Consider the following 18,646-nt stretch of genomic DNA (forward strand, 5'->3'; position numbering starts at 1 on the left):
ACTCCCTCGCCTCCTGACCCCTCACCCTCTCATCCCCTCACCTCCTCACTCCTAGCCACCTACCCTCACCCTTCACTCCCTTGCCTCCTGACCCCTCACCCTCTCATCCCCACACCTCACCCCATATCCCTCCTCTTTATCCCTCATCCCTTCACCCCGTCCCTTTTTCACTTCACCCCTCATCCCTTTATCCTCTCATCCCTCACCCCTTTATCCCTTATTCCCTCACCCCCTCCTTCCCTCACCTCCTCACCTCCTCAGCCCCTTAATCCTCTTACCATTTCTCCGTTCCCTCTGGTCTGAGGACTCTAGAGCGGCACAGTGGGTGACGCCGCTAAGCCACGCACGGGTCCGCAACGGGCACCGCGGAATCCCATTCCCCTGCTCTTAGCTGTGGGATCATGCTGAGCACAGGGTTTAATTTTCAGATTCTCAACACACCCGTTTGCCCCAGGATGCCCGCCTTGCCCGCCCGCTAACCCGTCGTGGCTGTGTGACTCTCGTCACAAGTGCCGGGTACAAGTCACCACACAGCTGTCTGAAGCGCACTGTAGGCCGTGTGCGGCCAGCGTGTCAGGTCCAGTGCGGAACGGCCAGGCGCTGCGCATCGGGGGGGCAACCCTCTGCCCCTACCTGACAGCCAGCTGAGACGAGGACCGACCCCACCTGAGCTCTGTGGGGACATGTGCAGGCGCACAGCCCGTTAGATCAGGCCGGGCAAACACGGGGGCTCCCGTGTCACAATCCGAGGGGACACGGAATGCCCGCCACTGTTGTGGCTGGGGTGGCCACTGAAGATTTCTGAGCAAGAATTGACATGGAAAAATCATTTTACAGCCTATGACATTTTCTTTGTCAACAAAACTTTTTAAAGCGTTTTCAGTTTTCCCCACGTGGGTCCTCACTTGTTTGAGGATCAACTTCTATGTCCCAGAGCTGAGTTGGGGGTGGTCCTGTTTCTGGGCTCCTGTGGCCCAAGCCCTGTGGCTGGGGGGAGTCAGCACAGGCCTCCCCACCTGCCCCAGCTGGTCAGAGGCAAGATGTTGGCTGACAGCTCCTGGAGGTGGCTCGGGGGAGAGGTGCCTCCCTCCTGAGCCCCGCAGTCCTCTGCAGAGTGAATTGTGCAGGAGGGCATTTTTTTTTCCAGAAGGGGGGGCCTGCAGGAACCCCTAGGGCTCTGCCACGGGGAAAGGCATGCCCTACCAGCTGCAGGGAGTCCCAGAGAAGGGCTAAGGACTGCGAGCTGTGGTAGGGCCTCCCTGGAAGAGGGACACTTGGGCCCCGGCCTGACAGGGGTCTGGATCTGAAAGGTCTGCAGGATGGTGGGGTGGGCCAAGACTGTGGTGAAGCACCAGAGTGAGCTCAGGCGCTCTGCTCACAAGGTGGTCCCACCCCAGTATTTCTGCCTCAGTGGGTCTGGGGTGGGGTCTGAGAATCCGCAGTGCTCCCAAGTGGTGCTGCCGCTTCGGGTCCAGGGACCCCACGTCTGGCCTGCACTTTTCCCCTTAGAGTTGTATCTGAGGGACTGGCTGGGTGTCCAGTGGGGTTAGAGTGAGGGTGCTCCCTTCCTGGGGTGACCTGATGCCCAGAGAGATCCCGAGAGTCCTGTGCCTGCTCACGAGTGGGGGTCCTGATGTGGTACCCCTGGCTCCCTCTCTGGCTCTTTGGGTGACCAGGGGGCAGCGATCAGCGGTCCTGGGCTATGTCCCGTGGGCTCGGCACCCTCCATGGCTGTGTAGGTCCCATGCAGGCGAGCTGCCACTCCGCCACCCCTCCCCATCCCAGGCGTACCTGCTGGCATCCGGTGAGCCCTCCCTCTGCAGAGGCTTCAGGGGCTCAGGAGTGTTGTTGAGGACCCTTCCAGCCTGGGGCTCCAGGATCTGGCACCCTTGACCATGTGGAGGCATGGCTGGCTGTAGGCCAAGGGCTGTTCCGCGAGAGGCTGCCTGGGGTTCAGGGCTGACCAGTGGTTTGGAAACAGCCTGTGGGCAGCATCATGGCTATGCCAGGTCAGACCCTGGCCATCTTGGCACCTGGGGAACGGCACAGTGGAAGGCGCCATCCTAGGCTGTGGACATGGGCCCAAGGGGCCCCCACCCACCACCCTACCCCACCTCACATGTGAGGCCCACAGGTTCAAGTTTTCAGAGAGATTTGGGGTCACTGGAGCCTCAGAGCAAAAGCCACATCCTAACTCGACTGAGGGCCTCTTGGCCAAGAGCATCTCTGAGGGGCCTCGGTGAGTGAGCCTCGCGTGGAGGTGGGCTCATTTCTCCTTACGGCCCCGGCCAGTTCTGGCAGAGTCCATCTGGCCCTGGGGCAAGGCCCCTGGGGTTTTGGCTGGCCTCACTGGGCTGGCTCCTTTGGTGTGTCCCAGGCAAGGGTGAGGGCTCCAGGCGAGATGGGGACCCAGCCCTTGGTGTCTGAGTAGCAGCCTGCCCTGGGAGGGCCAGTTCGTCCTGGAGGCCACACACAGAGCGCGCGTTGGTGCGGGAGAGCCCTGCCGGACCCCAGAGCGCTGGCAGTGGGCTGGAAGACAGTAGCATTCTTTAGCGACATGTGAGGCAGGTGGACAGAGGGGAAGGCAGCGAGCTGAGCCTCTGGGCCAGGCTGGAGGGTTTGGGGCTGGCTGGCCGACCAGGGCAGGAGACCCTCAGGCTAGATTTCCCCAGTGTGTGGTCAGGGCCTCTTCGAGGCGAGGACTAGTAACAAGAGTTAGTAAGACTAGTGCCACCTGCCCGGCCCTCAGCACTAGCTCCTGCAACCAGCAAGACATCTCCATGAGGCAGGGGCAGTGACCGCCAGCGGTTTGTCCGGGAAGCAGGGTACAGAGGTGTCTGGTGACAGCCGAGGTCACGAGGCTGTGCAGCGGCACGTGTCCGGGCCGGGCTACGGTGGACCTCTGGCTCTGCCCACAAGTTTGGCCCACGGGGCCTGGGGCGTGTGGGGGCCCCTGGGATGGAGGGCGTCCCTCTAGGGGTCGGTAATGATTCCATGGGTACCCGCCTGGTCCTGCTGGGCATGGACCCAAAGCTCTGGCTGCAGACGTGGGGGCCGGGGGTCAGAGAGGGCCCCAGCCACCGCCCCACAAGCCGCCCGGGTGGCCGGCGGATGCGGCGCACACCCAGCTCACTGTCGGTAGCTTGTACCCGGCCGCGTGACGGTGCTCGTTCTGACATGTCCATCTCTTCTGTGTGTACATGTGTGTCCTGGCTGCCTCCACCTTTAGCGTTTCATTCGGAAATGACACTAGGTACAGCTCACTTTTCTCTTCCGCACTCGCTTGGTCTGTCCTCTTCTGCTTTTCAATTTCCTTTCTCCTGCGCTCTCTGCCGGTCTGGTCACCCCGCTGTCCTCACAGCCCTTCCTCTGGATCGTTGTCCTTGGTGACGTGTACGTGACAGCAGCCCTGCCCCGTCCCGCTGCTTCACCCTGTGTCCCCGGAGTGTGCCCTGGAGAGCGGGGAGGCCGCCGTGCGGGCTGCGCCCCAGCGTGGCCTCGTCCCTCCTGGCGGCCCCCCACACTCTCGGGAGGGGCCTGGCCGCGCCGGGGCTCATGCGGCTGTCGGCAGTCTGTGCTGACCTGTGTCTCAGCCGTGTCTTCGAGGATGCTTGGACGGAAACGGGGCGCAGCTGGGTGCTGAGTGGTGCTGCCCGGGGCTGGCACGGTGGCCACACTGTGGATTGAGGCAAATTCCCCACCTCACATAAGATCCTCAAAGCTGCACCCAGCCTAAGCAAGAGTCGGGTGGTTGACAAGGAAAGCCTGCTCCGCCATGGAGGCCACTGCGGACTAACATCCTGGCCTCCTAGGGACGGCTTAAACTGCCCTCAGAAGGGATTCTGGGCCACGGGCTTCTGCTCTGCTCACTTTCTTCCCGGGTTAGAGATGGGGACAGGGGAAGTCTGCTTGGAGCTGAATGGAGAGGAGCCTGGCTGCGGGGGGTGGGGGGTGGGGGGCGATGCTATCTGCCATGGGCCGCCCCGGCTTCCACTCCAAGCATCCTCCCCCAAGGGGAGGAGATGGGCCGCAGAGGGTTTTGGCAAACCCAGGCAGGTTGGCCCCTCCTTACTCAGACAGGGCAGGAGGGGGCGGTCCCCGTTCTGCCCTCTCCCCTTCTCTCCACCTCCCCTCCACCTCCCCTCTCCTCCCTCTCTCTCTTCCCCTTTGTTGCCATGTCCCAGCCCGCTAGCCTCCCTCCCTCCCTTCTCTGCTCCCTCTCCCACTCCTGCCTCAGTGCCAGTGCTGTGGGCTGCCCCACCCGTCCATGCACAGGGGAGCCCGTCCCCCCCAGCCCGAGTAAGGAGGAGCCTGTTCTCTACACCGCCCAGGCAGCTCTCCCCGCAGTGGCCCACACGTCTCTGTCCGTGTCTGTCCGTCTGCATGTCCCCAGTCTACGAGCGCGGCCCGCGTGCTGTCATGTTTTACCTTGTCTCCGCTTCCTTCCAGGACCTTCTACCAGTTCGAGGCTGCGTGGGACAGCTCCATGCACAACTCTCTCCTGCTCAACCGGGTCACCCCGTACCGAGAGAAGATCTACATGACTCTCTCAGCTTACATCGAGGTGAGAAACCCCCAAAGCCACCATCCCCCAAGCCTGAGCTGCTTGCCATGGGGCAGTGAGGGTGCTCGGTAGCCCCGGATAGCCCCAGATGACCCTACTGTCTTCTCAGAGGACTTGTCAAGTCCTTGTTCAATCCCCGTACTTTCCAGGGCACTGCTCACAGCACCCACCTCCCATCCCACTAACTTCAGGGTGCGGTTTTGCCCTCGGGCTGCGGGATGGCTGCACCCAGGCTTCAGACGGGCTGAAAACAGAAGCCTGCTGACCCCACCCTGGGGTCTTGGGCTGTACCTTCCCTTCGAAGCTCTGGGGGAGGCTGGGAGCACGGGCATTGCTAGCTGGGTGCAATATCGAGGCATTAGGAGGTTCGGGGTCGGCAGCCGGGGGCACAGGGACGGCAAAGGCACCCACCTCCTCTCCGAGCCTAAAACTCCAGCTGTGATATGGGGACCCACTTGACTGCCTCTTGGGATGGTGGTTTGTTGGGGAGACGCTGCCAGGGCTCTGCCCCAGTAAGGCCCCGGCACACACAGGCTTTGTCGGGGTGCTGTTGAGCTTCGGGAAAACAAAAGAGCCAGCTGTGTAAGACACAGCCCGTCAGCGCCCTGGGAAGTCACGGAGAGGAGAATGTGGGTGCGGAGCCAGGAACTGCTTCCATCCTCACTGACGTTTCCGGGAGGGTGTCGCCTGATCCCATGGCGAGGCAGCTGGGGCCCGTGTCTGGGATCCTCGGGGTCCCAGGCACCAACACCCGGCCCTCTGCAACCCGGGAGGTGGGGCCCTGACTCTCCCCCAGGAGTCAACTGGGGGGAGCCGAGACCTCCCACCTGGGTCTGGGGCCATGCCAGGGGCCCAGGAAGGTCTGAGGCTGCCGATCGGTGGTTAGAAGGGGGTCTAGGGCCCGGGTCCTGTGGGGGTGCTCATGTGCCTGAGCCCCGCCCCTGCCCCCCATGGCAGATGGAGAACTGCACGCAGCCAGCCATCATCACCAAGGACTTCTGCATGGTCTTTTACTCTCGGGATGCCAAGCTACCTGCTTCACGCTCCATCCGCAACCTGTTTGGCAGTGGGAGCCTGCGGGCCTCGGAGAGGTGAGCCTGCGGGTGGGGGCAGCGGGGGGCTGCACAGGGAATGACTGGGAGAGGTGAGCCTGCCCACGGCGGGGGGGGGGGGGGGCTGCTGTCTGGACTCTGCATGGGGAGTGGCGGGCAGTGCCCAGCAGAGGCTCGAGTGACAGGCCTGCTGCAGGCCAGCCCAGAGGAGAAGGCAGACTGGCCACTCTCCCAGTCAGTCCCCTGCCCTGGCGCCCTCCTGTTGGTGGTCCTGGGCCCCACTCCGTCCCCACGGCTGAGAGACCTCCTCCCCAGGGACCTCAGGGATCATGCCAGCAGGACCGGGGCCTGGGATGGGAAAAGGACGCTCTGGACAGAGCCTCTTGCCTCTGGGAGGCTGGTAGCACCCAAGGGAGAAGAATGTCAGGCCCGGGGGCTAAGCCACCTACGCTCACCTTCAGTGAGGCTCCCCACACTGTCTCGTGGACCCCCGTGTGCAGGACACTCGGGGCACAGACAGGAAGACGGAGTGTGGGGTTCAGGACGTAGCGGCCTCAGGCTGGCTATGACCCAGGCATCCGGGGTCACGTGGTGAGCATGGGCGACTGCCTGCCGGCTGGGCCCACCTCCATGACAAGGTTGGCTGTGTGCACTCAGCCGAAGGGGGCCCGGAGGGGTCAGGGCTGCAGCTCAGGGCCCCCCACGCCAGGCCACCGGCATGGGTGTGCAGTGGGACCGTGCCCAACGTGCATTTGACAGGCCCTTGCTGTGCCTGGTGTCCCCACGTCCCCCCTCTGCTTCCTGCAGCAACCGCGTGACGGGCATCTATGAGCTCAGCCTGTGCCACGTGGCCGATGCCGGCAGCCCAGGTAGGCCTCTGCCCTGCTCTCTCTGCTGGGGGCGGCACTTTGTCAGGGAGCCAGGTTTCCCTGGGGTCACTCAGGTCGCCTCAGCTAAGCTGCTGTTTTGGGGGGCCCTCCCTTTTGAGACTCACGTGCTCACGTGTGGACTTGCGGGGTTGTCCTGAGAGGCCAGAGGACAGTGAGGGGAGAGGCAATGCTGGGGGTGGCCTCATCCACCGTGCTGGATGACTTCCTGTGGGCGAGGCGCTCCCCGGGGGGACCAGCCTCCCTCCGTGGGAAAGTCCCCACCCTGAGCCCAAGGCCTGGTGCCAGGGCAGGGATGTGGCCAGCCCAGGGTCCCCTTTCTAGGGATGCAGCGGCGGCGAAGGCGAGTGCTGGATACATCTGTGGCCTACGTCCGCGGCGAGGAGAACCTGGCAGGCTGGAGGCCCCGGAGCGACAGCCTCATCCTGGACCACCAGTGGGAGCTGGAGAAGCTGAGTCTGCTGCAGGAGGTGAGCTTGCGCGCAGCGGGCACGGACGGCCCAGGCGGCAGGTGCGCTGGGAAGCAGGGTGCTGTGAGGAAGCTGCGGCAGGAGCGGGAGTGTCCGTCCGCTCAGTGCACGGGCGCTGGGGCCGCAGACGCAGGACGGAGGGCACCCCGCTCCGCCTCGGCAGGCGGCCGGGGGGGGGCTCCAGGCTCAGTCGCGTCCCCAGCGCGGCCAGGGGAACGGTGGGTGGGCTCTCCCGGGTCCTGGCGCCCTGGGGCGCAGCGCCGAGCTGTGTCCGGTCCCTCGTGCAGGTGGAGAAGACCAGACACTACCTCCTCCTGCGAGAGAAGCTGGAGACCAGCCAGCGGCCCGGCCCCGAGGCGCCGTCCCCTGCCTCCAGCGAGGACTCTGCGTCCCACGGCTCGTCCAGCCCCTGCTCCCCGCTCTCAGCCGAGGGCCGGCCGTCCCCTCCGGAGGCTCCCAGTGAGAGACAGCGGGAGCTAGCCGTCAAGGTAGCTCAGGCAGCACTGCACTGACCCCGGCCCCTCCAGGGCTCTGGTGACCCAGCCTTGTCCTATCAGAGCAGGAGGGGGGGAACGAGGGGTCCACAGAGGCCCCTTGCCTGCCCCTCACTCCACCCACAATCGAATTTGGCAGCCTTTTACAGCTTCCTCCCCCAAGCAGTGATCTGCTTCCTTGAATACCTGTGCTGATGGAGAGCTCACCCCCTCTATCCAGAGCTGGCTCTTTCTGTGGCTCGACAGGCCACTGGGAAGATCTCTTAGACTGGGCAATGCTGCCCCCCATCTTTGCCCTGGGCCCGGGGTCTGCTCCCAGAGGCTTCCCTGGCTCACCCATCACCTTGGAAGATGGAGCTGCTGAGCCCGGACCCTCAGCCAGTCCTCCACACCCAGGGGCCGTGCCTGTGGCCAGGCCAGGTCCTAGGCACTTCCTGACCGGATGTTTGCTCTCGTTGCAGTGCTTACGCCTCCTCACGCACACGTTCAACAGAGAGTACACCCACAATCACGTGTGCATCAGCGCCAGTGAGAGCAAGGTGGGCGGCGAGGGGCCCCTGTGGGGCTCTTGGCACCAAGAAAACTGTGCACCCCTATTCAGGGAAGGAAATCAGGGTTTTCTTAGAAACATACCGTCACAGCCTAAAGGAACACCGCATAGCCAAGGCCAGGAGCCGGGTCTGTGTGTGGGGTCCGTGGAGTGCTGGGGCCTTCGGGGCCAGTCGGGGCCAGTCGGGGCCAGGCCCACCCAGTCCCCTCCCTGCTTCCTCCACCTGGCCCTCACTCCGCTGCCTCTGTCCTGGGCTGCTCATGCTGCGTCCCCGGAGCTGTCCTTCCTCTACCGGGGGGCCATTCCTGTGCCTCCCCCACCCACCCTGGCGCAGGGCTTGCCGTGCACAGCCTCCTTGCAGCCTCTGGCCCATCACCGGTCTTCACCCTTGGCCCACAGCCTGCCGCGTCCCGCCTTCCTCCTTTGCACTAGCCTCCCCCTCTGCCAGGAAGGGCCTCTCCCCACAGTCCCTGGGCTGCCCAGGATATAGTCGGGGCTCAGAGCCCGCACCTCGGCAGAGCCTTCCCTGACCCCACTGTGGCCCTGGCTCGCTCTTCGGAGCCCAGCGGTCACAAATCCCTCCTGAGGCAAGACAGAGCCCGCAGCGCAGGGAAGAGCAGGCCAGGGGTGTGTGGGGCTGGGAGAGGTTCGGGGGAGGCTGGGAACAGGGTCTGGCCTGCAGTTGGGATGGGGGGTGCCTTAAATGGAGGTAAAATGTGAGCCGAGGTACAGGAATTAGCCCCTGCTGGGGTGTCCACACTCCCTATGACCTACAAAAGGCTCACTCTCCTTCACAGCTCTCTGAGATGTCTGTCACCCTGCTTCGGGACCCGTCCATGTCCCCTTTGGGGACGGCCACGCTCACCCCCTCCTCCACCTGCCCCTCTCTGGTCGAAGGGCGGTACGGAGCCCCTGAGCTGAGGTGAGTGAGCTCCAGGCTCCTGGAGAAGTTCCCAGTGCCAGGAACCGACTGACTAATGGTGGCTGCAACTCAGGTGCAGAGTGTGGGGGCGGGGCGGGCACAAGCGCGCAGGGACGGCCGCACACATCTAGGGCAGGGCCAGGTGGAAGGGGTCTGCCCCGCACCCTGCCTTGGCTGGCATGGCCCCCATCCAGTCTCCAGTTGTCTTACTCTTCCAAGGACGTTTTCTGCTGAAACGTTGATTTAAAGTGTTGTGGGGACTAAAGCCAGGAATGGGTCAAATAGCACAGAACAAAAAACCCTTTTCAGGGGGAAGCGCTCATACAATACTCAGTAGGATAAAAGGTGACAAGGCAGAGCCCAGAGACCCATGGCCCACGGCCTTGACAAGGACGGCCTGACATCTGCCCAGTCCCCCAGCGTTACTAGCACCGCTGAGCCCTTACATTTTAAATCCCTCAAGGTGTCCACGTTTTGTTCGTAAAACAAAAAAGGCATCAAGCCCTCTGGGCCTCCCCAGAGACAGGCCTCACTGGGCATCGGTCAGGCCCTTTGGGCCCAGCAGGCCCCTGTGTGGATGGCCCCTGAGGATGTGGCGATAGACTCAGCTCCGCTGGGGATCTGGAGAGAGGGGCCACTTTCACGAGGGCGGGGAGCAGAAGGTCCCGCAGGAGAGGGGCCGTGGATCTCACGCAGCTGGCCCTGCCTCTGGCACGGGACCCTCCCTGGCACCCTGGCGCAGCCCTGGAATCAGGTGGCCCAGATCCCTAAACTCCAGCTGTGGGTGCGGCTGGGTGGACCCTGAGAGGTGCTCGCGGTGGCCCCGAGGGGGTGATGCTGGTGGTGGGAGGAAGCCCTGGCCGGGATGGCGCCCCAGCCCAGCGAGGCGTCTCCTTGCAGGAATGCAAAGGCTTGGCTTTGCTTTCCCAGGACCCCTCAGCCCTGCTCCCGGCCGGCCAGTCCAGAGCCCGAACCTGTGCCAGAGACAGATCCGAAGAAGCTTCCCTCCCCGGCTCGGGCAACGGAGGCGGACAAGGAGCCCCAGCGCCTGCTGGTTCCCGACATCCAGGAGATCCGGGTCAGGTGTGTGGGGGGCCCTGCCCCAAACAGGGGCGCTTCTAAAGCACCACCCGGCCTGCTCTGTCCCCACAGCTCCATACAAGGGAGACAGGCTGGCCACCCCCGACCGAGGGCAGGGGCAGAGAAAGAGCGGACGGCACAGGGAGGAGGGTGGGCTGGGGCCAGGCCCGGGGCGGGGGACCCAGCAGGCGCCTCTGCAGAACCACGGTTTCCGTGCGTCTGCGCGTTACTAGTCTGGCCAGGCAGCCCTAAGAAGGCACTGTCTACGGGCTACGGTCCCGTGACACAGGGCCAGCTCAGGGGCAGCTTCAGCTTTGTTTCAGTTTCTCCATCATACAGCTGGGGAAACTGAGGCCCGGAAGTGGCGGTTCTGGCGTCCGACCTCCTGGGTTGGGGTTCCGCCAGGTACCTCATAACACCTCGGCCCTGGCTGTCCCCGGGGGCCCACTTTCTGACCTTCCCGGTGGCCGGTACTGCCAGGGTCCTGGTGGTGGGTGGGGGGCCCCGCGTGGAGACCCCCCCCGACTGCCAGGAGCACACGAGCCAGCAGCTGTCCCTGCCCTGCAGCCCCATCGTCTCTAAGAAGGGGTACCTGCACTTCCTGGAGCCGCACACGGCGGGCTGGGCCAAGCGCTTTGTGGTGGTGCGGCGTCCCTACGCCTACATGTACAACAGTGACAAGGACTCCGTGGAGAGGTTTGTGCTCAACCTCTCCACCGCCCAGGTGGAGTACAGCGAGGACCAGCAGGCCATGCTCAAGGTGCGGCCTCGGAAACGGGAGGGGGGGTCCCGGGCTGGCCGAGGCCTGCAAGCCACCAGCGGGCCTTGGGGAGGGGAGCTGGGCCTAGTCCCCTGCGGGCCCTGTTCAGGCTCGCTGCCAGACCGAGGCCCTCGTGTTCTGTCTCGCGCAGCATCCCTCTGCCTCTCATGTTGAGGGTCCCTCTCTGCTCACCTGTGGGGCTCCTAGTCCTGGTGACGACCAGCCGTGATGGGCTGTGGTCCTGCGGGGGTGGGGGGCAGGCGTTGACCCACTCCCATTCAGGAGAGGCCAATACCCAGTCCCCTTCTCCTGGGGCCACCCAGCCCCGCGGGGCTGGCCATGTGGGCCTGGGAGTCCGGCCTTCCTGTCCCCAGGCTTTGTCCTGCTCCCCTCCGAGCCGCAGTGGCCCTGGACGTGTGTGCCAGGAGCCCTGACTCCTTCTGCTGGAGGTCGCAGTGCCCGCTAGCTGATTCTGATGCCCTGTAGTAGGGGTTTGGGGGCACGAACTCAGCCTGCCACCCACACCGAGTGCTCGGACTTTAGCAGAAGAGGCCAGGCCCAGCTGCTGAGCCAGGGTCACGGGGAAGGAACCTCCACCCGTGGGGGGTAGACGCATCCTGGGGGCTGCAGAGCAGCGGCGAGGTAGCCCTGGGCGTGAAAAGAGTCCGGGTGTCCTGAGTGCAGAGCCTTCTGTGAGTGGGCCACACCTGCCCGCGTCAGAATGGGCCGTGCGGGCTGCAGAGAGTGGGGGGCCTTCCTGCCCGCGTCCTGCCCCCTGAGCGGTCCTAGCCGGGCCCCAGGGGGGTGGCCGGGGGAAGCCTCGAGGCTTCTCACGGCCGCCGCCCGCCCCCGCAGACGCCCAACACGTTTGCTGTGTGCACGGAGCACCGGGGCCTCCTGCTGCAGGCCGGCAGCGACAAGGACATGCACGACTGGCTGTACGCCTTCAACCCGCTCCTGGCCGGCACCATACGGTACGGGCCGCCCGCCCCCCTGCTCCTTGGCCGGGGCACGTTCTGAGGACATTAGTGTTCGTTGTGGGTCGCTGCTGGTAAAGTGTATAAATCCCCGAGACGTCCAGTATGTACAGTCTGCCAGGGGCCGGCCTGACGTAGGTGGAAATGCGGCACGCAGTCAGGCCCCGGTGGGTGGGACACCTGGGACCCCTGGCTGGTGGGCGGGCTGCCCCCGTGAGCCACGGGGACGGGAGTCGCTCTCCAGGTGGTGAGGGAAGCAGAGGGGTGTCAGCGGCATGGAGGCCGGCATCCCGACCGCAGCTTGTCTCCCGACCCTCCCGCAGGTCCAAGCTCTCCAGAAGGCGGTCTGCCCAGATGCGGGTGTGAGCCGGAGCCCTCCCGACAGCCAGCAGGCCGGCCCCACCCCCAGGCCTCATCACCACCCGTCATGTCACGCGCGCCCAGCCTGCCCCACCAGCCAGCCAGCAAGTCCCCTCTTGGGGACGCCACCTCTGGCCCGGGGACCTGCGCCACACGACCTGTCCTGCTCCCAGCAGAGGCCGCGTTTGTTCTTTGTTCTTTCCGAGCGTGCCCTGGGTGGGAAGAGCTGGGAGGGGCTGGAGAGGCCAGAGGGCCCAAGCCACGGGGGCATCACCGCCGTTCTGATATTTTTTTAAGCATAGACAGACTTATAATTAATATACATTAGTTAGTGACATTGAAACAGTCCACTCAGAAATTAACTATAAGACTGTGTTCTATTTATAAGTATTTATTTCTAATGCCTTCACATAGACCCGTAGGATTCCGATGGACCCTGTCCCCCGCTTGCTCCCACTCACATCCCCCAAGGCTCGTAGGGAAGGCCGCGGTGAAGGGGTGTCTGCACAGGCCGGGCACCTCCTGTTGGCACCATGGGGGCGCGCCAGGCCAGGCCCAAGCAGAGGCTTCTCCCCAGCCGCACAGGGGCAGGCCCTCATCCCGGGGCGTGTGTGTGTGAGTGTCAGGGGACCTGGTGCCTGGAGTCCGAGCCACGGAGGGTGGCATGGTCTTCTAGCTGGAGGTCTCTCTCCCTGGGAGCATGGGGAGTGGGGGGAGACCAGGCAGACGGGCACCTGGGCTGTGGGGCTCTCCTGGCAGGGACTGTAGGTGGCATCGTGTGTCTAGGCCAGCAGGGTGCTGGTGGCTGGAGTTCAAGATGGTCCAGGCGGTGAGGGGTTTGGGGTGCAGCTTCTCCAGCTGCTGTGAGAAATGGGGTGCGCTCAAGGTCATTCCTGGGAAGAAAGTGTGTGACGTCCCCCCTTTGCCCCAAGAGAAGAGTTTCTGAGAGTCCTGGGGTCAGGTGAGGGCAGCCAGCGCCGGGGCCACTGTCAGCCCCCTGTCCTGCTCCCAAGGGGGCTGTCCTTGTGCTGTTCAGAGAGCTCTTGTTACGAGATTCACTTCGTTCTCTCTGCAGACTCCATGCCCGAGGGCCAGCCCGGACAGGGCCAGGGTCTGCCCCAGGCATCACACCCAGGCCAGAAACCCGTCAGAGACCACGGGGCCCAGGGGGTCTTCCGTGACCTGTTCCCACACCCAAAGGCACACATGGCCTTCTTCGAACTCTAGGAAAAACAGCAACCAAACCACAAAACCCCGGTCCCCACCATGGCCCACTGAGAGCAGCTTTCATTCAGAGTCGGCGGGGAAGGTTCCAGGCCCAAGTTCGAGGCCAGCTGGTCCACACTGTTCCCTGCTGCCTTTGCCGGGCCCTGCGGGGCGCCACTCACGGACCCCTCACCTTTCCACTCAGTTTGGATTACCTTGTCGCACCCCAGTCAGCGGTTCCAAACCCCCCCTTCGGCCTGGGCCGTCCCCACGTGACATGTGGACACTGTCCCCATTCTGTGCACGGAGGTCGGAAGCGTGTGCAGCCGCGTTCCTCCAGGGACGCGTGGGCTCGGCTCCCATGCCAGGTGAGAAGTTTGAGGCTCTCCTTGGAGAAGTTATTCAGGCCCCTTCAGCGCCGCCGCGGACGTGGGGCTAGGTGGTGGGCTCCCGACCGGAGTGGCCTCTGGCCCGCCAGCCGCCCCAGCCACCCCAGCCCGGCTGGCAGCAGAGACGGAGCGTGGCTGTTCCACACCGAGTCTCAGGCAGCGCGCCAGTGGCCCCTTTCACTCGCTGCCACCCTCGCCCCCCAGTGCTTGGACGGCAGCACGGTGGAGAAGCTCCGTCACTGAGACACGGTCCGGAAACCACATCTGTGAGGCGCAGGGCTCAGTAGGCTTCCCTGGAGGCCCCCAGACGAGGGCTCACACCCCAGGCTGAGATCAAACGTCATCCAGAAACCAGACGTTCCTAGGCCTGGACGAAGAGAACTGGGGTGCAGCACGGTCCAGAGCAAGCGCTTATTCTGGCTTTTACAGTGGCCTGGAGGGCAGGGAGGAGGACCAGGAAGGGAGGGAGCTGTGCCAAGATGAGTTGGGTCCCAGGAGCCCCGCCTACCCGCAGGGAGCCCAGAGGTGCAGGGCCCCGGCCACAGCCCGCTCAGGTCAGCCAGCCTGCAGCCGTGGCCTCAGAGGGTCGGAGGCCCTCGCACCCAGGACGCAGGTATCTGAGGCCAGCCAACCTACAGAGCACCTGCCTCGTGGGGTGGGCTGAAGGAAGGGGGCCCATGCAAGGGTTTCTGGCAATCACCCTAAATTCGGGAGCCTCCACGACCATGGAGGTGCTCCAAGGACTGTTTAATTCTGGCCTGGTGGCACTTGGCAGTTGCCTGGGAACCCCAGCCCCGTTGTCACAGCCAGACCCTCAGAGTTGCTGGGGAGAGAAATCCGAGTCGGAAAAGCTGGTCTCTTCATGTCTGCCCTTGCCAGAAGCTACCCACATGTCACTTTAGGGGGGACAAGCATTTAAAAAACTGGGATGTGCTCTTCACATCTGTGACCCAGGAGGCTGATCTGGGGGCCCCTGAGGGTCTGCCCGTTGTGGGGTGCAGAAGGGAAAGTCAGACCTGACTATTTCCCACTAAGTGGGGAAGGAAGAAAGATCCAGAAAGCCATCTCTCTGGGAGGTTTTTGTTTTAACGCTTGATGCCACTCATTTTGGTTTGAGGGACAGCCATCCGCACCCAGAGAAGCTCTCTGTCTCCTCCAGGGTAGGGTGAGCTCCTTCTGCCATGGTCCCAGGAAGGGCGGGGCACCGCTAGGCTCCAGTGCACCCAGGCTAGTCCCCAGGGGTGAGGGTTCCGAGGCCGCCTCGTTCTGAGTCATCACCCCTACGGTGCCGGCGTCCCATTCACCCTCACACGCTCACGCTCACACGCCCCGGTGGCTGCGGTGAGCTGCCCTCCGTCAGTCCTGGTCCTTACTCCAGACCTGTGGGGCAGGCATGGCAAAGCACCCGGGAGAGTTCCCGAATGCTGCCGGTCCCGGGGCGAGCAGGGTTGCCGTGCTGGCCCTCTGTCAGCTCCCTCCGCGCGGGGCCCCAGGAGGCGCCCTCCTTTTGTCCCCGGGATCAGCAGAGGCTGTGGCTTCCTGAGGGCCTGGCCTCCTGCCTCCAGCGTCCCCCGAGCTCCCCGTGGCTTGTACATACGTGGTTGTGTAGCACACCTGGCCCCGCGCTGTAACCACCCTGACGTAACGACTAGTCCCCTGACGTCCTGACCCCGAGTGTCCGGCTCTAGGCTCCTGTACTGTGTGTGCACTTAAAACTCTGTCCGGTTAAGAAATAAATGTGGTTCCTTATGCAACCCCAGACCTGCGGGCCTCCACTGTGGCTTTATTTGTGTGTGAAGTCTGTTGGCTGCAGCCCAAAATGGCCCCTGGGGCCACATGCCCAGCACTGTGCAGAGACAGTACCCACTCCCCACGGTGGGGAGCTGGTGGGGGCGGAGAGCCCAAGGGGTGTGAGGGACAAGATGGTGTTTATCACGGGAGCACCACCTGCTTCGCTCGGCACCTGGATCGTACCCGTGTGTGTCGCTCATGCGCCCTCAGGCGCGCCGGGCAGCCTCGAGCTTTCTGTATGGTCAGCGTTACCCCGTACCAAAACCAGACAAACGTATTACGAGAAAATAAACTACAGGCCAATATCCTGCATCCACAGAGAAAACAAATACTTTCAAAAACTTTTTACCAAATGGAATCTAATGACATGTAAAAAGGATAATACTGTCATCACCAAGTGGAGTTTATCCTGGGAACGCAAGGTTGGTTCAAAAACTAATCCGTGTGATTCATCATATTAAACTAACAGAAGAAAAATCGCCATCTCTGTAGACACAGGAGAAGCATTTGACAAAACGTAATATCCACTGCTAACTAAGCCTTCAGCCAATAAGGTCATAGAAAAGACCAATAGGGCAATAAAAACATACCTGATCAATCAAAAGAAGAAATGAAAAGTAAGGGCACAAAGAGCAGTTGGACAGAAAGAAAACAAATGTACGATAATAGACTTCTGTGCAGATTGGCCCTTAATGACGTCAACTGGAAATGGACCAAACATCCTGCTTCAGTCAGGAGAGACAACAGTGGTATTGAGATAGAAAAATTCTATATGAAGAACTGCTAACTGGAAATCTAAGGTATTTGGACGACATCTGCCTCATTATGGAACCACACGTTACAGGGTGGCTGAAGGAAAACTGAAGCTGAAATTGACCCCGTTTCTGGATAAGCAGAGAGGGGCACTGGGGGGCTGCAAGCGCCAGACTCCAGTGTGTGTGTTGGTTTGTGATGATTCCAGACCCACTTGTTTGTGACTTAAGCGAAGTTGTTTTGATCTCAGGGTGAATGTGTTGACACTGAGGAAGCTGTGTCAAGATGCAGTTTTCCACATCTGTGGTCCATAAACCGTTGCAACTGTGGATGGGCACACAAGGAAGAGGGGCCACGACGAGTGGGCATTTAAGCTTCAAATATCGAGAGCTTGCGAGGACATCCCTAGAACGTCTGGTCTGGGCGAGGCCATCCTTCGCTGATCTGCAGTGCTCTCCCAAGACCTGGGGCATCGGCTCCTGCGCGGCAAGGTGCCTGGCGGCCGTGGTGAAAACGCCCGAGAGGGAACCTCTTCCAGCCAACACGGCACCTCCGTTCCCCTACAGTGTGCTCTGCAGCGGGGGACCTGGGCTTCGTGCCTGCAGCTGGACGTCCGCTCTCACTGGCTAAGCTGCCTCTTCTGAGGACCCACTCGCAGGAAGGTACCCCTCAACTCAGTAGGACTTCCGTCCTGTCCTCTCCCCTTTGCCTGGAACAGTCGTGCATCAGTCGACTGCTGTCTGGAGAGTGTTATTTATTGGCTCATAAGAGACGTCATCCTGTGTGCTACTGGCTTGGCAACTATGACTACTATAAATTATAATTCCCATGTGGACCTGCGCTACATAAACTATTAGCAAAGACAGGGATCAGTCTCTTAGCATAGTTGGCCTCAAAGAAAACATCCAGAACATGGGAAAATTCATGTGAAAGTGACCTCAGTTCTTCAACAAATAAACTGTAAGATGAGAGAATGAAGGAGATCCAATGAAGAGACAATCAAGAGGCCCCTTATGGATTCTGATTTTCCTAAATGTCGAAAACATTAGGTCATCAACTCAGATTGTAAAGATCTTAGCAGCCACGATGCCTCATCCTAACAAGAAAAAAGCTGAATAAAACCAGAAGCAGTGAGGTCATATGATACATGAACCCTGGTGATGGGTGTTAAAGAGGGCACGCTCTGCATGGAGCACTGGGTGTTATACACAAACAATCATGGAACACTACATCAAAAACTAATGATGTAATGTATGGGGATTAACATAACAATAGAAATTAAAAAAAAACAGAAACGAGTTTTCTCGCATCTGTCAGAGAACTGAGGTCACAGGGCAAATTGTCCCCCAGAATCCGGAGCAAGGAGCGCGGACGGTCCCAGCTGAGATCTGCTAGTGGGTGCAGAAGCTGCTGGGGCCAGAGCTGCGTAGGAACACTGGGACGGCAGTTTTGACTCTGCATTGTTGGACGCCCAGTGTGGACTAGCTGGAGGTGAGGAACTCCTCAGGCTTAAAGGGACCCGTGGCTTTTACCAGAAGGAGCCCACCAAGTTCTCACCGTGAAGAGTGGAGAAAAATCCCCTCACATCTTTATCAGGAGGAACAGAGTAGTCATTTTAGAATGTGTCCAGAGCTTTCTCCATAACAAAGTCGTGGGGACAGGAGGCAAACTAGGAATAGAGGGGAGCTTCCTCAACTCGATGAAGAACATCTGCAAAAATCGTACGGCCGACGTCATACTTACTGGTGACAAACTGGAGGTTTTACCCCTTCGACTTAGCAGGGTGAGGAGGTCCTTTCACCAATCCTATTCGACACTGTCCTAGAAATTCTAGGTGCAATAAGACAAGAAGGGGCATACAGATTGGGAAGGAAGAGATAAAACTGTCTTTGTTTGCAGATGACAAGATCGTCTGAAGAAAATCCCAAAGAATTGACCAAAAAACTCCTGGAACTAACCAGAGATTATAGCAAGGTCACAGGACTCAGAGATAATACACAAAAGTCAATCGCTTTCCTATAAACCAGCAATGAACAACTAGAATTTGAAATTAAAACAAAACAGAACAGCATTTACGGTAGTACCGACAGAGAGAGAGCGTGTGCGTGAGCGCGTAGGCGGTAAAGCTCGAACAGAATGCGCAGGATCTGTATGCAGGAAACTACAAAATTCTGACACAAGGAATCAAAGAAGACCTAAATAAATGGAGAGCGTTCTGTGTTCCTGGACTGGAAGTCTCAGGATAGCTAAGATGTGGATTTTTCCCAGCTGGATCCATAGCTTCAATGTGTTCCCAGCAAACTACGCAGATATTGACAAACTGATTCTAACATTTATAGGAAAAGGCAAAAGACCCAGAATAGCCTGCCCTGTACCGAAGAAGAACAACGG

At 61.2% G+C, this 18,646-nt stretch overlaps 1 protein-coding gene across 18 annotated transcripts in view; it reads left to right on the forward strand.

The window, feature by feature from the left end:
• KIF1A (kinesin family member 1A) overlaps positions 1–15,472 on the forward strand; it is a 96,213-nt gene extending 80,741 nt beyond the window's left edge. For 8 of the 18 annotated variants that reach the window (XM_032388336.1, XM_032388422.1, XM_032389125.1 and 5 more), the window contains 11 exons: positions 4,450–4,564; positions 5,522–5,655; positions 6,424–6,485; positions 6,828–6,973; positions 7,261–7,461; positions 7,929–8,006; positions 8,815–8,939; positions 9,870–10,022; positions 10,587–10,779; positions 11,635–11,753; positions 12,080–15,472. In XM_032388336.1, the coding sequence (XP_032244227.1) occupies positions 4,450–4,564; positions 5,522–5,655; positions 6,424–6,485; positions 6,828–6,973; positions 7,261–7,461; positions 7,929–8,006; positions 8,815–8,939; positions 9,870–10,022; positions 10,587–10,779; positions 11,635–11,753; positions 12,080–12,122 (1,369 nt within the window). In that variant the 3' untranslated portion in view covers positions 12,123–15,472. Of the gene's footprint in view, positions 1–3,229; positions 3,254–4,449; positions 4,565–5,521; positions 5,656–6,375; positions 6,486–6,827; positions 6,974–7,260; positions 7,462–7,928; positions 8,007–8,814; positions 8,940–9,869; positions 10,023–10,586; positions 10,780–11,634; positions 11,754–12,079 lie in introns of all 18 variants that reach the window. The other 10 variants (XM_032387814.1, XM_032388012.1, XM_032387870.1 and 7 more) reach the window with 3 other exon arrangements.
• Positions 15,473–18,646: the final 3,174 nt, after the last annotated feature.

The sequence above is a fragment of the Phoca vitulina genome, unplaced genomic scaffold (genome assembly GCF_004348235.1).
Source record: "Phoca vitulina isolate PV1807 unplaced genomic scaffold, GSC_HSeal_1.0 scaffold1, whole genome shotgun sequence".
NCBI classification, from domain to species: Eukaryota; Metazoa; Chordata; class Mammalia; order Carnivora; family Phocidae; genus Phoca; species Phoca vitulina.